This window comes from Ambystoma mexicanum, chromosome 5q (assembly GCF_040938575.1).
Source record: "Ambystoma mexicanum isolate Mex_15411 chromosome 5q, UKY_AmexF1_1, whole genome shotgun sequence".
In the NCBI taxonomy this organism is placed as follows: Eukaryota; Metazoa; Chordata; class Amphibia; order Caudata; family Ambystomatidae; genus Ambystoma; species Ambystoma mexicanum.
The window spans coordinates 869,967,815-869,985,066 of record NC_090933.1 but is presented as its reverse complement, the minus strand read 5'-3'; the positions used below and the strand labels follow the sequence as shown (position 1 = coordinate 869,985,066).

General features: G+C 44.9%; 1 protein-coding gene across 1 annotated transcript in view; it reads right to left on the bottom strand.

The window, feature by feature from the left end:
- TMEM67 (transmembrane protein 67) overlaps positions 1 to 17,252 on the bottom strand; it is a 2,125,990-nt gene that overhangs the window by 1,789,003 nt on the left and 319,735 nt on the right. The window contains exons 4-6 of the mRNA XM_069621352.1: positions 17,074 to 17,173; positions 16,872 to 16,941; positions 16,687 to 16,761 (exon numbers count right to left, since the gene is read on the bottom strand). Of these exons, the coding sequence (XP_069477453.1) occupies positions 16,687 to 16,761; positions 16,872 to 16,941; positions 17,074 to 17,173 (245 nt within the window). The remainder of the gene's footprint in view (positions 1 to 16,686; positions 16,762 to 16,871; positions 16,942 to 17,073; positions 17,174 to 17,252) is intronic.

The following is a 17,252-nucleotide window of genomic DNA, read 5'->3' as shown; positions in this document are numbered from 1 at the left end:
GAAGTGGTCAGGACATCCCCAAGAGGAGGAGACTTGGCCAAAAGATTGGCACAAAGAGAGCTCTGTTGGATACATAAATTAGACTCATTGACACCCTTGGCCCTAAATGAGACCTTCTACCTGGGGCCATTTCTGTAGACATACGAGGGACCCCTAACACGACTGATTGACCGAGAGGTCAGGACAAACAATATCTCCAACCACTTTTCTTCTATGACTAGAGGACCCACAAAGATTGATAGTCCCCTTAGGAGAGACAGTGATACAGAGGCTTCGACCTCCTACCCTTATGGTTGGGACACATGAGGTGCTGTATAAACACTTCTGTTGCATACTGACTTTGTCATATCCAGTAAAAGCCATTAAATCAGGTGTATCCACTTGTAAGACTAGAGCACTCCACTACACACGTGTGCGCAGTCATCAGGACTGTAAGTCCCACAAAGATTGTAAGTCTCCTTAAGGGAGACAGAGGTACTTCTACTTGTATGTTCCACACATGTTATGACTGTTAAACATGATTTTTAATTTTTCAATCATGGCTAAACAATTTGTACATATCCAAACGTGACCTACACAGTAAGTCTCCTCAACAGAGACAGATATCTCATTTAAGCCTTGAACGGGATTCGTTTAGAATGTTGATGAGGTTACCGCATTTCTTACAATATTGCTAACTGTCACACTTACCCTTATTCAGAGGGGTTATTCAGTGTATTTATTCTTATGATTGAGGTGGCATAGCAACACCACGCTATTTTACTCCAAATTACTAGTTTTTCCAAAAAAGTAAACATTGGTGACATCAGCACACGCATTAACGTGATGCCGTCACATATATAAACAATAGCCCCAAGGGGTTACACAATTACAGGGGTACATATACACGTTTAACCCCTAGAACAGAGGCCTCTTTAAATACATTTAGCTTTTCTAGCTTCATTTCCGATTTATACCAATTTTCCCCGAAAGTGTAAACATTTGTGACGTCAGCGCACGCATTAACGTGATGACGTCACACACATCAACATGAGCCCCGATGTTTTACACAATCACAGGAGTATATACACACGTATAATCCTTATACCACAGGCCTCTTTAGTTACATTTGGCTATTGTATAGCCTTACTTCCGATTTAATTAATTAATATTTATGCACACTCGCATGGTCGAGTCCAGTGACGTCACGGCACGCATGCGACGTGGTGACGTCACTAGTAGGCGCCACTATAAATGACCGCCATTTTTTCAAAACTCCACATCCACGGACCAGTGAGGAAGGAGCACCATCACTAATCCACACTTTTGGGAAAGCTTTGCTTAGACCTAGGTCTCTCCTCTTTATGACAGAATCATTCTACAGCCTACTTTAGCCTCTGAGCATACATTGTAAGCAACTCATTCTTTTATTTATAGATTTTGATCAACCTGTTCTGAGCCTCTGAGAGGTACCAACTTTCCAGAATTTATCCGTGCAGCTAACCTGCATCAGATCTAACAGAGAATGTGAACATAGACTCACTCCACCTGGTAGGATTTCTTACCTTTATAATTCAAATGGATTTATACTTACCTGATTTTCTTCATTCATTCTGAGAGACTCTTGAGATACTGGAGAGAATAATTGGCACTGGTTAATATACTTACCAATATAGGGCTAACTTCTGATCTTTCTGAATGTACTCACTTGCGGACCTGTTTTTAATGCTTAGACAAATGGCATTGCAGACTTTGAGTTTTCTTTTTTTCTTTTTTGAGTGATCATTCACAATATAGATTTCATAATTTCTTTTTGGTGAACCAATACAATAATGATGATTAAGAAAAAGTGACATTGAGTTGTACTAGCTAGACATATGAATGTTCACAATAGACGCCTTGGGAAATTGAGGACCCGGTCCTTATGTACACTAAAAAGTATTTTGCTTTGAATCTTCATTGAATGGGAAAATTCAACTAACTTCAGTAACTTGATGTTTTCTGTAATTCTTTCTTAGATTGAACTGATATTTTGAATGTACATACCCCTGAAGAAGAGATGTTTTTCTCAAAACGCGTTGGGCCATTTTTTGAATAAAACAACTTATGAAGAAATCAAAGAAAATTGTATTGATGCTTGTCATTAAGAAATCCTAAATGTACTGTCTACCCATATACTGAAACAACAGGTGAATACAAGTCATCCTAATTGTTTTGCTCCTTTAGAGGAGCCAGTGATAGTGTGCAGGGGACGGGAGTTCCTTCAAATAGGAACTTATTCTGTTTGTTCTAATTCACTGTTAGGAGCCAACTTTACATCACCACCCTCTCCCATCTATGTGGACCCTTCGAAAGGGTACGCCCCTAGGTATGCTTGTATAAAGTGAAGCTGCTTGTTGGACATACTGAGTTTGGTCATCTATTCCTGCATTTATTCCAGACCTCACAGAACATGATTTAGCCATTCCATGTATAGTACCTTTTTTAAAAATGTTACTTTTTATTACCATTTAGTTTAAAAATGAAACCTTTCAGCTAGTTGACATAACCCAAGTAAAATACAAATAAAAAACTGAAAAAAGAAATAAGGGAAAAAAGAATAAAATTTCTCAACTTCACAGGGGGTCCTTGTCCCCACCATAAGCAATTTTGTAAAAAAGATACCTCTTCGATACAAAGAGACGAAATGTGTATTGTCTGACTAGGATTTTGGCATTTTGTCCATTATCAAAAATTCTTCCCTCAGGAATGATAGTAAGGCCAGTGTTACCGAGACTCCCTCTCCTTGAAGTAGAATACTCCACCATTCATCGACAGTCAGCGTAGTAGAATGCAGAAAGAATTTGCCAAGCCACCTCGTTCTTTGCAGTTTCAACACCATGCACAATAATGTCAAAAGGAACAGTGTTTCCCGCTGTCCTTTGCACAGTCTACATTCATAGTTTCTGGCATTTCTACTTTTCTTGCTTCTGTTATTTCTCGGGTGAGCATCAGATTCAACCGGAAGCGCATAAATTGGGTTCTGAGGAATCAACTGGGAAATTGCCAAATATCTTAGTTTTCCGCTAGGTCTGTGTTCCAGCCCCTGAGGTTCGAAACGTTTCAGTTTTCTCACATTTTCCCAGGTGTTGATCCAGTCTTGGCCAAATAATTTATGTTTCACCTTTGCCGGATTCCTAATTAACATGTCTTCTGATGAGCACAGATCTTGCAAAATGGCTAGGCAAGAGGTTTTCCAGGCCAGGAGAACCACTTCGGTTTTGTGTTGTAGCGCTTTTGTCAACACTTTGAAGCCACACTCTGGGGATCCCAGCAAGCACTTGCAGAAGAATGCTAGGGTTTCCCATAAGGTAATAGAATATAACAAAACAAGCCCAACTCTTAAGTGGATGGGTAAACATGATGGCAGTGAAAGTACAGATCTCCAGAATAAGCCCTCCAGTTTGTGCCATATCAATGCCAAGAGGGTGAAAGAAGCCTCTGCTCCGCAAATCAGGATCAGTGCCACTTTCATTCAAAAAAAATAATTAAAATAAATAAATAAAAAATCGATAACTGGCGTTAGGGAGAACTTGCAGTGTTTAGATTGAATTATGGAAGAAAGTATGCGGGAACAATCTAGTGGTTATGCGTTTGTCTCCACTTTTGACATATGGAATGTTATACAATTTTGTTGAAGGTGGCAGCCGGTTGCCCCAAGTCCCAACAAACTTGCCACAAAGTTTGGATTAGTTTAACATAAGGTATCAAGTATTTGGGAGGGTGACCTGCGCTCTACCAGTGGAATAATTACAAATCTAGTGAGGTAATGAGATATTATCAAATGGTTTCAAAATAAGCTTTTGTCCTCAAAGCTTTTCAAATTTGTATTTATTGTCCTTCGATCAGCCGACATGTGTTTCGACCCAATTGGTCGTCCTCAAGGCGCTTGTAAAGATTTGATCATTCCAATCCTGAAGTTTTTTAAAAAAACAATTTTATTGATTTTATCACAACAACCAACAAAAACTTGCAGTACATGTCATAATTATACCGGAATTTACATATATCATTCTGTGTCTACTGCCTACCCCTTTTTCTCCCCCCCCCCCAAACTCGAGCTTACTCCACTGCATAGTCCACATTTAAATCTCTGGGGGGAGTGCCCCATTTGGAGTCTTCAGCGGAATCCTGGTCACTCAACCAGTCTTGGGTGGGCCCGTACAATGTGGCTACTAAATGTTTCCAGGCCCTCAGGGTTTCTGCTTCTTCTTCCCCTCCTCTATCACCCACCTCTTGCCACACTACCGTTTCTGCTACCGTCCATTTCTGGAGATCTTTCCACCAAACTTCTATCTTTGGTCTATTACATGCCTTCCAGCCCATAGCAATTCTACGCTTGGCAATTATGTATGCCAAGTCCTTTAGTTTACTGATATGTTTTAATTTACGTGGTCTAGGGAACCCTCCTATCAGACATGCCCACACAGATTCAACATTTATCTTGACCCCTTTTTCTCCTAGTATGTGAGCATTTCGTCCCAGAACTTCCCAATTTCTGGACATGCCCAGCTTCCTCCCCACATTTAGGGCATGTTTGCTGCTCTACGTTCTTAAATTTGGCTATTTTCTGGGGAGTCATATATGCTCTATGGGTGATATATAGTTGTATTTGCTGAAGCCTCACATTTCTGGAAACTTTCTTATGGTAACCTGGGCCTGTTCCCTCATCCCGTCACTCATGGGTTCCCTGACCTCTTCCTCGCAATCTTGCCTTAGGTGTGCTACTTCCTTTCCCACTCTGGACATCAATAACTATAGTCTGGAAATCTCGTGGCCACCTTCTGCTATATCGTATATTGTTTCTATGGCCTCGTCGGGTTGCTCCGACAGTATTATTTCCAACCATGTTTCTCTGACCCGCTGTATCAATCTGTTATATGTAATATATTGCCCACCATGTAGCCCCGTTTCCTCTATCAACGTCCCAAATTCTTTTTTTTCCCCCTCGTGCCATATGTCTCCCATTGTTACAATCCCCATTGGTTCCCAGTGCTTCTGAATAGTTTTCCTTAGTTGCCCATCACCTCCCGTCAGTGTAACCAGCGGCACCTGCGTGGAACATGGGGTTGGGTTTCCCATGACCTGGCAGGCCTTACGCCATACTTTCCATCCCAATACCATCATCTTTGGGCTCTCTTTCATTTCCGAGTTGGGTAACTATATTACCTCTTTCAAGAAGTACGGGGAACACTCGTGTCCCAGCAATCTCATTTCAGAGGTCGGGTCTTCTGATAGCCACTTGGCCACGTATTGTAATTGGATAGCTAAGTAATATATCTCATAGTTTGGTAGCTTTATACCTCCTTTATCGTATGTATTCTGCAGCTTCCACATGGCGATTCTGTTTCTAGTCCCGTGCCATAGGAATCCCCTACATATGCTCTGTAACTTAGTAAAGAATCACCTTGGTATCAGGTACGGTATGTTCCCGAAGAAGTGTAACAATCCCGTCAACACCACCATCTTCAGCATTACCCCCCCTACCCATCATCGCCAGGGGGAGTTTGTCCAAAACCTCATGCTATTTTCTATGTTCCTCACCGCCTGCTTGGTATTATGCTGGTGTTCTGCTTTCACTGTATGATAAATGTCAATACCCAGGTAGCTAAACTTTTTAATCTCCCATGGTATTTGTAAGATTGGTAATCGGTCGCATGGGACCCCCACATACCTTCCCAGTGGAAATATAAGAGACTTCCGGGGTTCACCGCTATACCCAATAGCGATGCAAATTGCTCCAGCACTTCCAGGATGTATTGGAGGTTCTCTTCAGGGTATCTTAGGTACGACAGCATGGCATTTGCATATAATGAAACTAGATGTGATTCCCCTTTCATATTAATCCCTATTGTCTCGTACTGTTGCCTCAGGTATATTGACAGGGGCTGCAGTGCTAAGATGTACAGCATCTGGGACCATGGGCACCCTTGCCTGGTGCCCCTACTGAGCTGCCACCTTTCGGAGATGATCGCTCCTATTTTGATCCTGGCTAGCGGCCTCCTATACAGTAATTTGACCCATTTATTTAAGGTACCTAGGTCCTATCCCATAGTTATCCCATAGTTAACCAGGGCTGCAATCAGCCAGGGCCATTTCGAGTCAAAAGCTTTTATTGCATCCAGTGATACTATAGCGATATTCACCCGGATCTTCTTTCGTATGTTCTATGACCCAGTGGAGTCTTCAAAGTTTATCGGATATGTTCCTTTGTGGGACGTATCTGGTCTGGTCGGGGAGTATTAATTGGTTTATGGCTCGTTTCATTCTATTTGCTAGAACTGCCGTGATCATTTTACTATCTTGATTTAGCATCGACAATGGCCTAAACGATCCACAATCTTTGCCTGGTTTTTGGGTTTGGGGAGCGGGACAATTATTGCCTCCCTTAGGGATTCTGGTAATCTCCCGGTTTCAAATGACTCATTTAACGTTGCTAGCAACGGGAGAAGCGTTTTCTTTCCTATACATTTTGTAGAACTCACTGGGGAGTCCATCTGTCCCCGGAGTCTTACTAGTGGGTAACTGCACTACCACTTCTTCCAGTTCTTCAAGAGTAATTGGGGCATCCAAGTCTTCTCGTTCTTCCGCACTTATTCGTGGGACACCTATGTCTTCCAAGATTTCCATTATTTCCCTGCTATCACTACGCTCCTCGTCCCCATACAATCGTTTGTAGTAGTCTAGGAACTCCCGATTTACTCCTTCTTGGGTATCCACTATTTGGCCTTTTTCCCCAGTTATTGCTCTAATGGCGATTCTAGGGGTCTCGCTTTTGTACAACCAAGCCAGAAACCTCCCTGGTTTGTCTCCACCTGCATGTTGCTTCTCTATATACTTTTTATAGTTTAAGTTGCAGTCTCTCCCAGGGTGTCTCACACTCCTGTCATACTTGATTTACCTCTTATTCCAATCCTGAAGTTATGATATCCCGTACGGATTTGTTGTTGGTAGTTAGATGTCAGTAAATTGTTATAATATCAGGTAGTTCTGAAGATTAATCCATTTTGATGTCTTCAAAAAGACTCACAAATTCAAAATGCCAAAAACTTCTGTGATGATGGCGTGATGCATGAGGTATATGAACATATACTTGAACTGCAGCAGTGATTGATCCCATTTACTATACTTCAGGCATCACACCATACTCGCAGAAGTATTTGGCATTTTTAATTTGTGAGTCTCTTTGAAGACATCAAAATTGATTAATCTTCAGAACCACCTGATATTATAATATCAGACTTCACGCTGAAGTATTCTGTTAAAGACAACAACTTAACGCCGCATTTATCGTACCTTCCTGTCTTATGACTCCAATTTGTAAAAGCTCTCAGTATTAAAGCACCAAAGATTTTACCGATTACATACAAGAGGGTGATAGGCCTATAGGTACCTGGATTAGACCCATCACCCTTCTTGAAAATGGGAATAATAATGGAAGTGCACCATGAATCAGGAATCATCTGTGTTTTCTTGATGTTTGTAAACAGATTGTACATCACACTGGACCATTTTTCCAGATCTGTCTTTAGTATACAGTTCGTAATACCATCTGGCCCTGCCGCCATTGATTTACTGGTGGTTTTAATAAGATTATCAGTATCAGACATCTCTCGGGAACAACCATCCGCTCTCCATCATTCTTTCTGCATCCTTCACACCCTCTTCTGTAGCAAACAGAGTGCTGAAGTGTTTCCGCCAGACCTCTGACGGCACTCAGTTGAAGATCAAAGATGCCGGCGGGGCAGTTAAGTTGTTGAACACCCTCCACATTTCGGAAGTATTTTTTGTTGACGCTATGTGCAACATAATTTCCGCATCTCGTTGATGTAAGATCCACTTGTTTCCTCGAAGCCAACTTTTATAGTGCGGTTTTAGTTTTTTCACAGAGTAGATGTCTTTAGGATCTTTTTTAAGGATAGCTCTTTTCCTTTTCATCTCTTTCTTTTTTGAAGTTGAGTAATGTTTTACAAAGCCAGGAGGGCGTCCCCTCTCCCCAATCTCCTAAAATGCTGTAAGCTTTGTGACCTTCTCTATTTCTCCCACTAGTTTCTTACAAATTTTGAGTCAATTACGACCTGCTTCTACTTGGAGTTCCGCTTGCCCCTTAGTCGAGTTCATCCCTGTCCATGTTTTAATTATCACAGACAAGATGCTATAGTTCGTCATGTATAGTAACTTCAGTCACACTGTCCTTGTAATCCTAGGCCATCAAGCAAGTTTGCCCCGACCCGACTTTAACCGACCCCTTAGTTGAAGTATGGGAAATTGAAGTTGCATCCAATTTAACTTGAGTGTGGTGTGGTTTAGAGGTAGTAAAGGCAGCTTTCAAGAGAACTGCCTTAACCTTGGGCTGAACAAGAAAAGATGGAGAAATTGCCTTGATGACTGATTATTACCTTTCTTTTGAATGGGTAAATTCTTAGTTTTTTTGCTGTTGCTGAACATTTTTCAGTTTAGATTTCTTCTCATAGATCTTCATGGTTACAATAGGCATAGAAGAGACATAAGATACAGAACAGGAAGCATCTGTTTCAGAATCAATATTAACAATAGACATTGCCTGCAGTGGTGCTGTAGTAGCCACATCTTCATCAGGCACGGAGTCTGATAATACCACTGGTAAGGTATCCTTACAAGATGTGGTAGAGGGGACCTGCCTAGAAATTCCACCTTCAATTGAAGGATGAGCTACACATTCTTCCACACCGGTACCCACCTCCTGGGGATTTGCCACATTCTGACAGTCCTTCAAATTAGTCGATTCAACCCCTCCATCCCCCCACCTCAAATAAATCGGCAACCAATACTTGCTCGACCTCGATCTTAAAAACAGGACCACCGCCTTGTTGAAAAAGACACTATTGCTGTTATGTTTATTTTTATATTATCAAGAGATTCCAGTGCTGCTGAATTTGACTCAACTTCAAACCTTCAAAGAGAGAAACCAAGATTCATAGGTCCCGATTTATCTCAATCAAGGTTTGATTGAATGGAGAATTCCATCGACAGTTCTTTCCAGGAATCAATGTGGAGAGACGTTTCAGTTGCGCTGGCACTGAGGGTGATTAAATAAAAGTTTTTTAGCTGAGGTGCAGTTAATTACAATGTCCGAAGGAGAAGGGAGTAGTTTCTTACCTGTAACTCCATTTCTCCAGCGTTGGTATCTTTCATGGATTCACATGCTTAGAATATTCCCCGTCATCAGACTGGGAACCCTCGGTACACATATATAGTCGTTTCCAATAGGAGAAAACTTCCGACACTTGTGTGTCCTATCCCCGTCTACGTCCTCTCCGGGGCCGCCCACGCACGCCCCGTTGGACGCAATGGTATACAAGCCACGCCCCCGCGGGCCTCGTCAGATTTCGGCCCCTCCAAAGAGAAAACGGGGGGGGGGGAGGGCCAGCTTACATACATATCTTGCACATTGCATTCCGGGGAGGCCGGTGGGCGCATGTGAATCCATGAAAGATACCAACGCTGGAGAAATGGAGTTACAGGTAAGAAACTACTCCCTTCTCCAGCATTGGATCTTTCATGGATTCACATGCTTAGAATAGATTATATAGCAGTATCATCGAAGGAGGTGAGAGTGCAACGTAATTTACATTCACAAAGACAAAAAACACCCCCAGTTCAAATACGTATGTAAGCCGCAACTTATTTTCTGATATAAGCATTTCCATAATACATAGTTATGCATCTATACACAATTATCCACCCACCCACCTATATATATATATAATAGGCAAAGTAAGCGACAACAGTTTCACCGTACTTGGCTTACCTCATTGAAACAGATGGCTTAGCACTGCCCGTCCCATCTGTACCTCATCCACGTGCTGCCTTTCCAGGCAGTAATGGCGTGTAAACGTGTGTGGGACAGACCATGCCGCCGCCTGGCAGATGTCTGTCAGAGGAATTCCTGCCCATAGAGCCGCGGAGGAGGCCGTCGATCTCGTGGAATGGGCTCTAGGGCGTCCTTGTAGGGGTCTCCCAGCCTTGGAGTGACTAAAAGTAATTGCCGAAGAGACCCAACGAGCCAGGCCTTGCTTGGAGATTGCCCTTCCTCTCGTCGACGGACCGTAGGCAATGAACAACTGTCTGGTAGTTCTGATATCTTGCGTCCTTTGCAGGTAAAATTTTAACGCCCTTTTGACGTCCAGAGTATGAAGGGCTTTTTCCGCCGTCGACGACGGGGATGCAAAGAAAGTAGGAAGGACCAGGGTCGAGTGCTTGTGATAGACTGTCGGTACTTTCGGGATGAAAGTAGGGTTAGTTGATAAAATGACTTTGTCCTTAAAGAATCTCATATATGGAGGATCTATGACCAATGCCTGTAATTCTGACATTCTTCTAGCCGATGTGATGGCAATTAAGAAAGCCAGTTTCCAAGATAGGAACTGCATGGATGAAGAGGACATTGGCTCAAATGGAGGCTTCATTAAGGCAGCCAACACCACATTTAAACTCCACGACGGTGGGAACCGTTTCGTAGGGGGGAAAGTTCTAAAGAGACCCCTCATGAAATGTTTCACCAGTCTGTCACTGAATAATGGTGAAGACTGTCTCCTCCTCGTAAACCTTGAAATGGCCGCCAAGTGCACTTTGATGGACGATGATGACAGCCCACTCTCAGCTAGGTGAAGAAGATACGGAAGAATTTGTTCAGGGGTTACTTCTAAAGGCTGAATTTCGTGCTGTGTTTGACACCACGTACAGAACCTTCGCCATTTGCATATGTATGATTTGTTAGTCGAAGGGGCCCTAGCCGCCAGCAGAATTCTCCGGCAATCCGACGAGACTTTCAAGCTGCCAAACTCTGAAAAGTCAGGAGCCATGCTGTTAAGTTGAGGCTGTCCGGATTGTGGTGCCACACCGTTCCCTTGTCCCTGGACAGTAGGTTCGGCACTTTCTGGAGAGTTATAGGCTGTTCCAACGACAGATGTAGGAGGTCGGAAAACCATGGTTGTCTCGGCCAATACGGTGCCACTAGAATGACCCTGCATTTGTACCTGCGAATCCCCTGGATTGTCCTCCGTATAAGGGGGAACGGAGGGAAAGCGTACAGGAATTTGTTCGTCCAAGGAAAAGAGAACGCTTCCCCCAGGGATCCTTTTTGAGGCCATCTGCTCACGAACTGTTTGCATTTCCTGTTTTCTTTCGTTGCGAAGAGGTCGATTGAGGGGGTCCCCCACCTTTCGAAGATTATTTGTAGCTGACCGGTGTCCAGCTCCCAATCGTGTATTTGAGCCATTGTCCTGCTCAGCGAATCCGCTTGCACATTCTTCACACCCGGGAGATGGTAAGCCACTAAGGATATGTTGCGTTTCAACGCCCAGTGCCAGATCTTTTGAGCTTCCGCCGAAAGGGTCCTGGATCTGGTGCCGCCTTGCTTTATCAAGTAGAACATGGCTGTCGTGTTGTCTGTCAGCACTCTTACTTTTGATCCTTTGATATGTGGAAGGAATGATTTCAAGACCCATCTCACTGCCCTCAGTTCCAGCACGTTGATGTGTAGGTGCGATTCGGTCGAAGACCATCTGCCCTGGGTTTGATGATCGTTCATGTGTGATCCCCAGCCCGTCAGGGAGGCATCCGTGATGATGGTGTTCTGAAATTCCGGCTCTTGTAGAGGAACCCCTCTGTCCAGGTTGTGAAAGATTTTCCACCATTGGAGGGATCTGATGACACCCTCGTCGTCGACGGTTATCCTGTCTGACCACCGGTCCGTGGCCTGCTTCCATCTGTCCGACAGGAACTCCTGTAGAGGCCTCATGAACAATCGGCAGTTTGCTACTAGGTGGATGCACGAAGCCATGGAACCCAGGATTGCCACATATTTTCTCACGGAAAATGTGCTCTTTAGGCGAAGTTGACTCGTCAGTTGTTCGATCTTCAATATTCTGTCTAGGGACGGTTTCACTATTCCCGAGTGGGTTTCGAATTGATCTCCCAAGAACTTCAAGCTCCTTGAGGGCTTTAGAGAAGACTTTTCGAAGTTAACTGCGAACCCCAGTCGTTGCAGAAGTTGTAAGGTGGCTTGTACGCGGTCGTTGGTCGACGCTGGGGAGGATCCCCTCACAAGCCAGTCGTCGAGGTACGGGTATACATGATGCCCTCCCTTTCGCAGCCAGGCTGCCACAGGTGCCAAACATTTTGTAAACGTTCTTAGGGAGGACTTTAGACCAAATGGGAGCACTGCAAATTGGTAGTGTGTCTGACCTACCATGAACCTCAGAAACCTCCTGTGTTTTTGACACACCGGAATGTGGAAGTACGCGTCCTGTAGATCTAGTGACGCCAAAAATGTGTCCCTTTGGACGGATTTGATCACCTCCTGCAGTGTAAGCATTTTGAATTTTTGACTCTGTAGGGTCTTGTTGAGGTCTCGCAGGTCGAGAATAGGGCGCCATTTTCCGTTTGGCTTCTTTACCACAAAACACCGTGAGTATACCCCTAGGCCTTTCTGCGATGCAGGGACTAATTCGATGGCGCCTTTCTGTAACATGAGTGTTACTTCCTGCCGCAAGATGTTTAGATGTGGCTGGGATAGGTGTATTGGTGGACATTTTGGAGGTTTGCATTTGAATAGTAGGGAATGTCCGTACCTCACAGTGTCCAAAACCCACTGATCTGTTGTGATGGTCTCCCATTCCTCGATGCAGCTTGACACTCTTCCTCCCAGAACAGTACGCTTCCCGTCATTGCTGGTCTTTGTTTGCTCGTCGACGACGAATAAGTTGGTCGTCTCTTGGAAGACTGGAAGTTTCTGCGCCGGCTTGAGGTCTGAGAGGCGCGTCTATATCCTTGGGAAGGATACGCTGATTTACCAAAAGATCTATCCCTGGTTGCTGAGAATCTTGAGTTTCCAGATGCTTTTCTAAAGGGACGAAAAGAACTAAAGGGCTTACCACTCTGGAGAGAACCCAACGAGCGTGCTGTATCTGAGTCCTCCTTCATGCCCTTCAAGGCCTCGTCCACCTTTTCTCCGAAAAGAAGATCACCTTCGAAGGGCATGTCCAAAACTTTATACTGTACTTCGGGTCTGAAGTTGGTGCACTTAAGCCAAGCCTGGCGTCTTAGAACAACTCCATTATTTATTTGTTTAAAACCCGAATCTGCCAGGTCCACCGCTATGTTAATAGCATGATTCGATGCTTCTTCGCCTTCTCGAACCAGGGACATCGCCGTTCTTCTATGTTCTTCCGGGAGGTGGTCCAGGATAGGTGCCAGTCTGTGCCACATCTCCCTGTCATATCTGGCCACAATCGCCAGGGAGTTAGCTGCTTTCACCGTTGAGGCCCCCACAGAAAGAACCTTCTTACCAAACACGTCTTGGCGCCTCGCCTCATTATCTGGAGGGGTAGAGCATTTATGTTGGGCCTTTGCTTTTCTCGTCGACGCCGACGACACCACCGAGTCCGGTGTAGGTTGAGCCGAAAGACACTTCGGTGTAGAGTCTGGTACTTTAAATTTCTTTTCAATGCGGCCTTTGACAGCCGGCTCAGAAAATGGGTGACGCATGGTTTGAACACCTTCTTTCCAGACATGGTCTAAAATGGGTATTGAGAATATTGAGCGTCTACTCTTGCCCATATGGTCAAAAAGAAAACAGTCCTTTTTCTCCTCCTGTTGGACCAGGCCAAACTCCTTGCACGCTTTTTCCATCATAGAATGAAAGGCACCTATATCGTCCGGTGGTGACGGGTGAGTGGGACTCTTTGATGTTTCCATTTCCACATCCGACACCCAGGATGGATCCCTAGATGGTGAGAGGGATATATCTGACGCTGACCCGTGGTCAGATAGGGAGTCCGAAAGCTCACCTTCCTCCTGGACTGCTGGAGTAGTTGGAACCCCGATCGATCTGGTCGGGCGGTGTGAAGGGCCGGGCTCGTCGATGGGGGGTGTCGACGGTACAGGTGGAAGCCTTTCATCCAGCGATTTCAGCAGCGAGTGTAAGGAGGACAGTACCTCCATGGACAGGGTCACCTGAGAGCAGGTTGCTCCTGATGGAAACCTGGCTCGTAGACCGAGGTCCTCCGGGCTCACAATTCTGAAGCCGTCGTCTTCTTTCGAGGCAATTGACGGTGCCTGTTCCTGTAGCAATGTGTCAGGCAACCCCATATCAAATACTTCTGGTCTCCAGGCCAGAACTTCCGTCGACGAGGACATCGTCGCCGAGGTCGTCGCTGGGTTGATGACGGGTGAAATCGACTGCGTCAGCGGCAGTGAGGACACCGACTGGTTCGTCGTCGTCGACGTACGGGCCTGCAGGTGGTTTAGGCGGTCCCGCCTTCACAGCGCTCTCCCTGCGTTTATCCGAATCTCTACTCGTGGCTGATCTGTGTTGATCGCCCGAGGAGGATTTAGGCCTCTCCTTTCCTTTCTTCGACGAAGTTGACGAAGATGCCTTTCTTGCAGAGTCTTTAGAAGAGTCCTTAGAAGAGTGACTTCGTGGAATGTCCTTTTCCGCAGGTCGTGACTTCTTAGCCGGAGGTTCCGACGAAGTTGAGCGTCGAGGGGCTCCTGATGTTTTCGCAGAGGCCACGCTGCGCACAGAGCCCACCTCTGACTGAGGGTACGCTCCCGCACCGTCATTTAACCAGGATACCAGCCGTCCATTTCGATCCTTCAGGGTTTTCTAGGAAAAACCTTTACATATTTCACACTGGTCTGCCGAGTGGTGAGGGTGGAGGCAATAAATACAGTCTAAATGGCCGTCCCCCTCGTAAACCTTCTTCAATCCGCACTTGGCACACGGGCGAAATAGAGGTTTTCCCGACATTCCGATAAAATTAACAAACTCACAGGAGTTCGACAATTCGACAAAATCTAGCAGTAGAGACTACGCGAGGAGATCCCACTATCTTTGGAGACGGTTGAAATCTGACGGGACCCGCGGGGGCCTGGCTTGTATACCATTGCGTCCAACGGGGCGTGCGTGGGCGGCCCCGGAGAGGACGTAGACGGGGATAGGACACACAAGTGTCGGAAGTTTTTTCCTATTGGAAACGACTATATATGTGTACCGAGGGTTCCCAGTCTGACGACGGGGAATATTCTAAGCATGTGAATCCATGAAAGATCCATTGCTGGAGAATCAACAAAACTGGGCTCCACAGAGTCATCACAGTCACACATCAATCTCTTTCTCCAATAGTTTGAGGACTCCCTTGTATCTGCGTTTGCGGAGGAGATGAGGGTGGGTGAATCATGTATCAAATTGACCCGTCTTAATTTTCCCTTGAGAAGGAAAGAAAGGAGGTGATCAGTTTGTTAATTTTGTTCTCAGTCGGGATATGTAGGTGGCTTGAACATGATGGAACTGTCACAGTCTCACTCAAAGCTATGGCAGTCTCAAAGTTGGAATATGAGACCAGATTGTCCTGTCCCGTATTTGGGGAGGATGGAAGAGGCAGATAAATTGCAGCGAGCATTTTTAAATCTGATACATACTGGACTGTCTTATTTGAAAGAATCAAAGTTTTTCCACTGGGTAGTTCATACATAATAGTAAGATGGACTTGCTTCCATTATTAAAAAAGCAGCGCTTCAGTTCAAAACTGGTCGTATTTCACAATCCAAAGGTGTTTTGCAAACTCTGTTAAAGGAGAGAGGGCTATGAGCTTTTTTACCAAGAGCTCACATTCCCCGACCCCCAATATTGTGGCTAGCATATAAAGGCTATGAAACCGAGTTCCACACTCACACTCCCGGATATGAAAATACAGAAACAGGACCCAAGCGCGCAGATGCTATGTAATGCAGTGTTCTGAGCAAACTCCAATCTGAAACTGTTTCGCACTCCAAACAGGTTATCGTCTCAGTGTCAGTTGAAGTACTCTGCGCCTCTGCTCCCCCCCTCCCCCCCCAAGTTCCAATCTCCAACTGCCAGAGCAGGGATATGCGGGGATGTAGGCGCTGCCTCGGTGCAGCAGGTCCCAAAAGGAAAACTCTGCTGCAATCCGAGGCAGCCCCAGTCCCCGCAAACCCTGCTGAACACTTTAGCCCCACTTCTGCTGCCGTCAGGGATTTTAAAAGCACCGGGATGCTTCTGGGTAACACTGTTAAAGGCAAAGTCAGCGAACACTGCAGAACACTTTAGTCCCACATTGGGGCAACACTTTGGTACATCTTAGTCAACTAATTCAAAGCTGATGGGTGATGCATAAAGTGGAGGAATAGAAGGAAGGTCTGGGATTCACAGAAGGACAAAGTATGTATGTATGGTATCTCTACATTTCAGATTTGGCAAATCGAGGCTCATTAGGAGTCTGGCGGTATATGGTAAAGGTGGCAGTAACAGAATTACCACAACTTTTACCATACTGTCGAATTAGAAGTCAGTGCTAATTTTGCCGGCGGAATTAACCCTGGTGGAATTAGCGCCAACATCTGCTGGAATTAGCCCCAGCACTAATTCCGCCAGCGGAATTAGCATTACTCCGGTGGTGTGTGCACACTCCCAACACAGCAGTAATTCCACCGGACACCACAGCGGTAACAGTAATTCTGCAGAGGCAGAATTACCGACGTATTACGTTCCACCTCATAATGAGCCCCTGGAACAGTCCTCTAATGGGAGTTTTCCCATGTTAAGAGAGGGCAAAAGCACAACATGCAAATGACAACATAATATGTTAAATTGGATTCACCTACCAGCTGCCCATAACGTACGATTGGTAGTACTCTGAAGGGAAAATCTCCAGTACCACGGAAACACAATCCCCCTGTCTAAAATAAAGAATGACTAATTACAGACAGTTTAGAAGTATTTGAAATTTTGAGCACGCTTTTTGAAAATGTACAAGTCATGTATATGAAATGCATTTGGTAACACTCACCAAAATATTAGGCTCGGCACAGCTGCAGGATCTGGTGACATTGATGAACGATTCTTCACATCTAACACACCTATAGAGGTTACAAACCGCAAATCTGAGTAAGCCCAGTCAATTCTAAAGAATATACATGTATTACATTTCTGCCCAGGTAGAAAGAAAAATCGTGCAATATAAGGCAAGGAAAGTAATGTGGCATATTTACCGGTTTCCCAAGGTGTCTGCAGAAGAGAAAGACGGACCATCACTATTGCAGCTGGAACATTCTGCTGTCTCGAGGAGCGTACCATTGACATCTCGCTCAACTGAATGACAAAGGAATAAAAACAACATGCTAACACTCCTAGTCAACTTTGTATGTAGTGTTGAAATCCGACTAAGTGT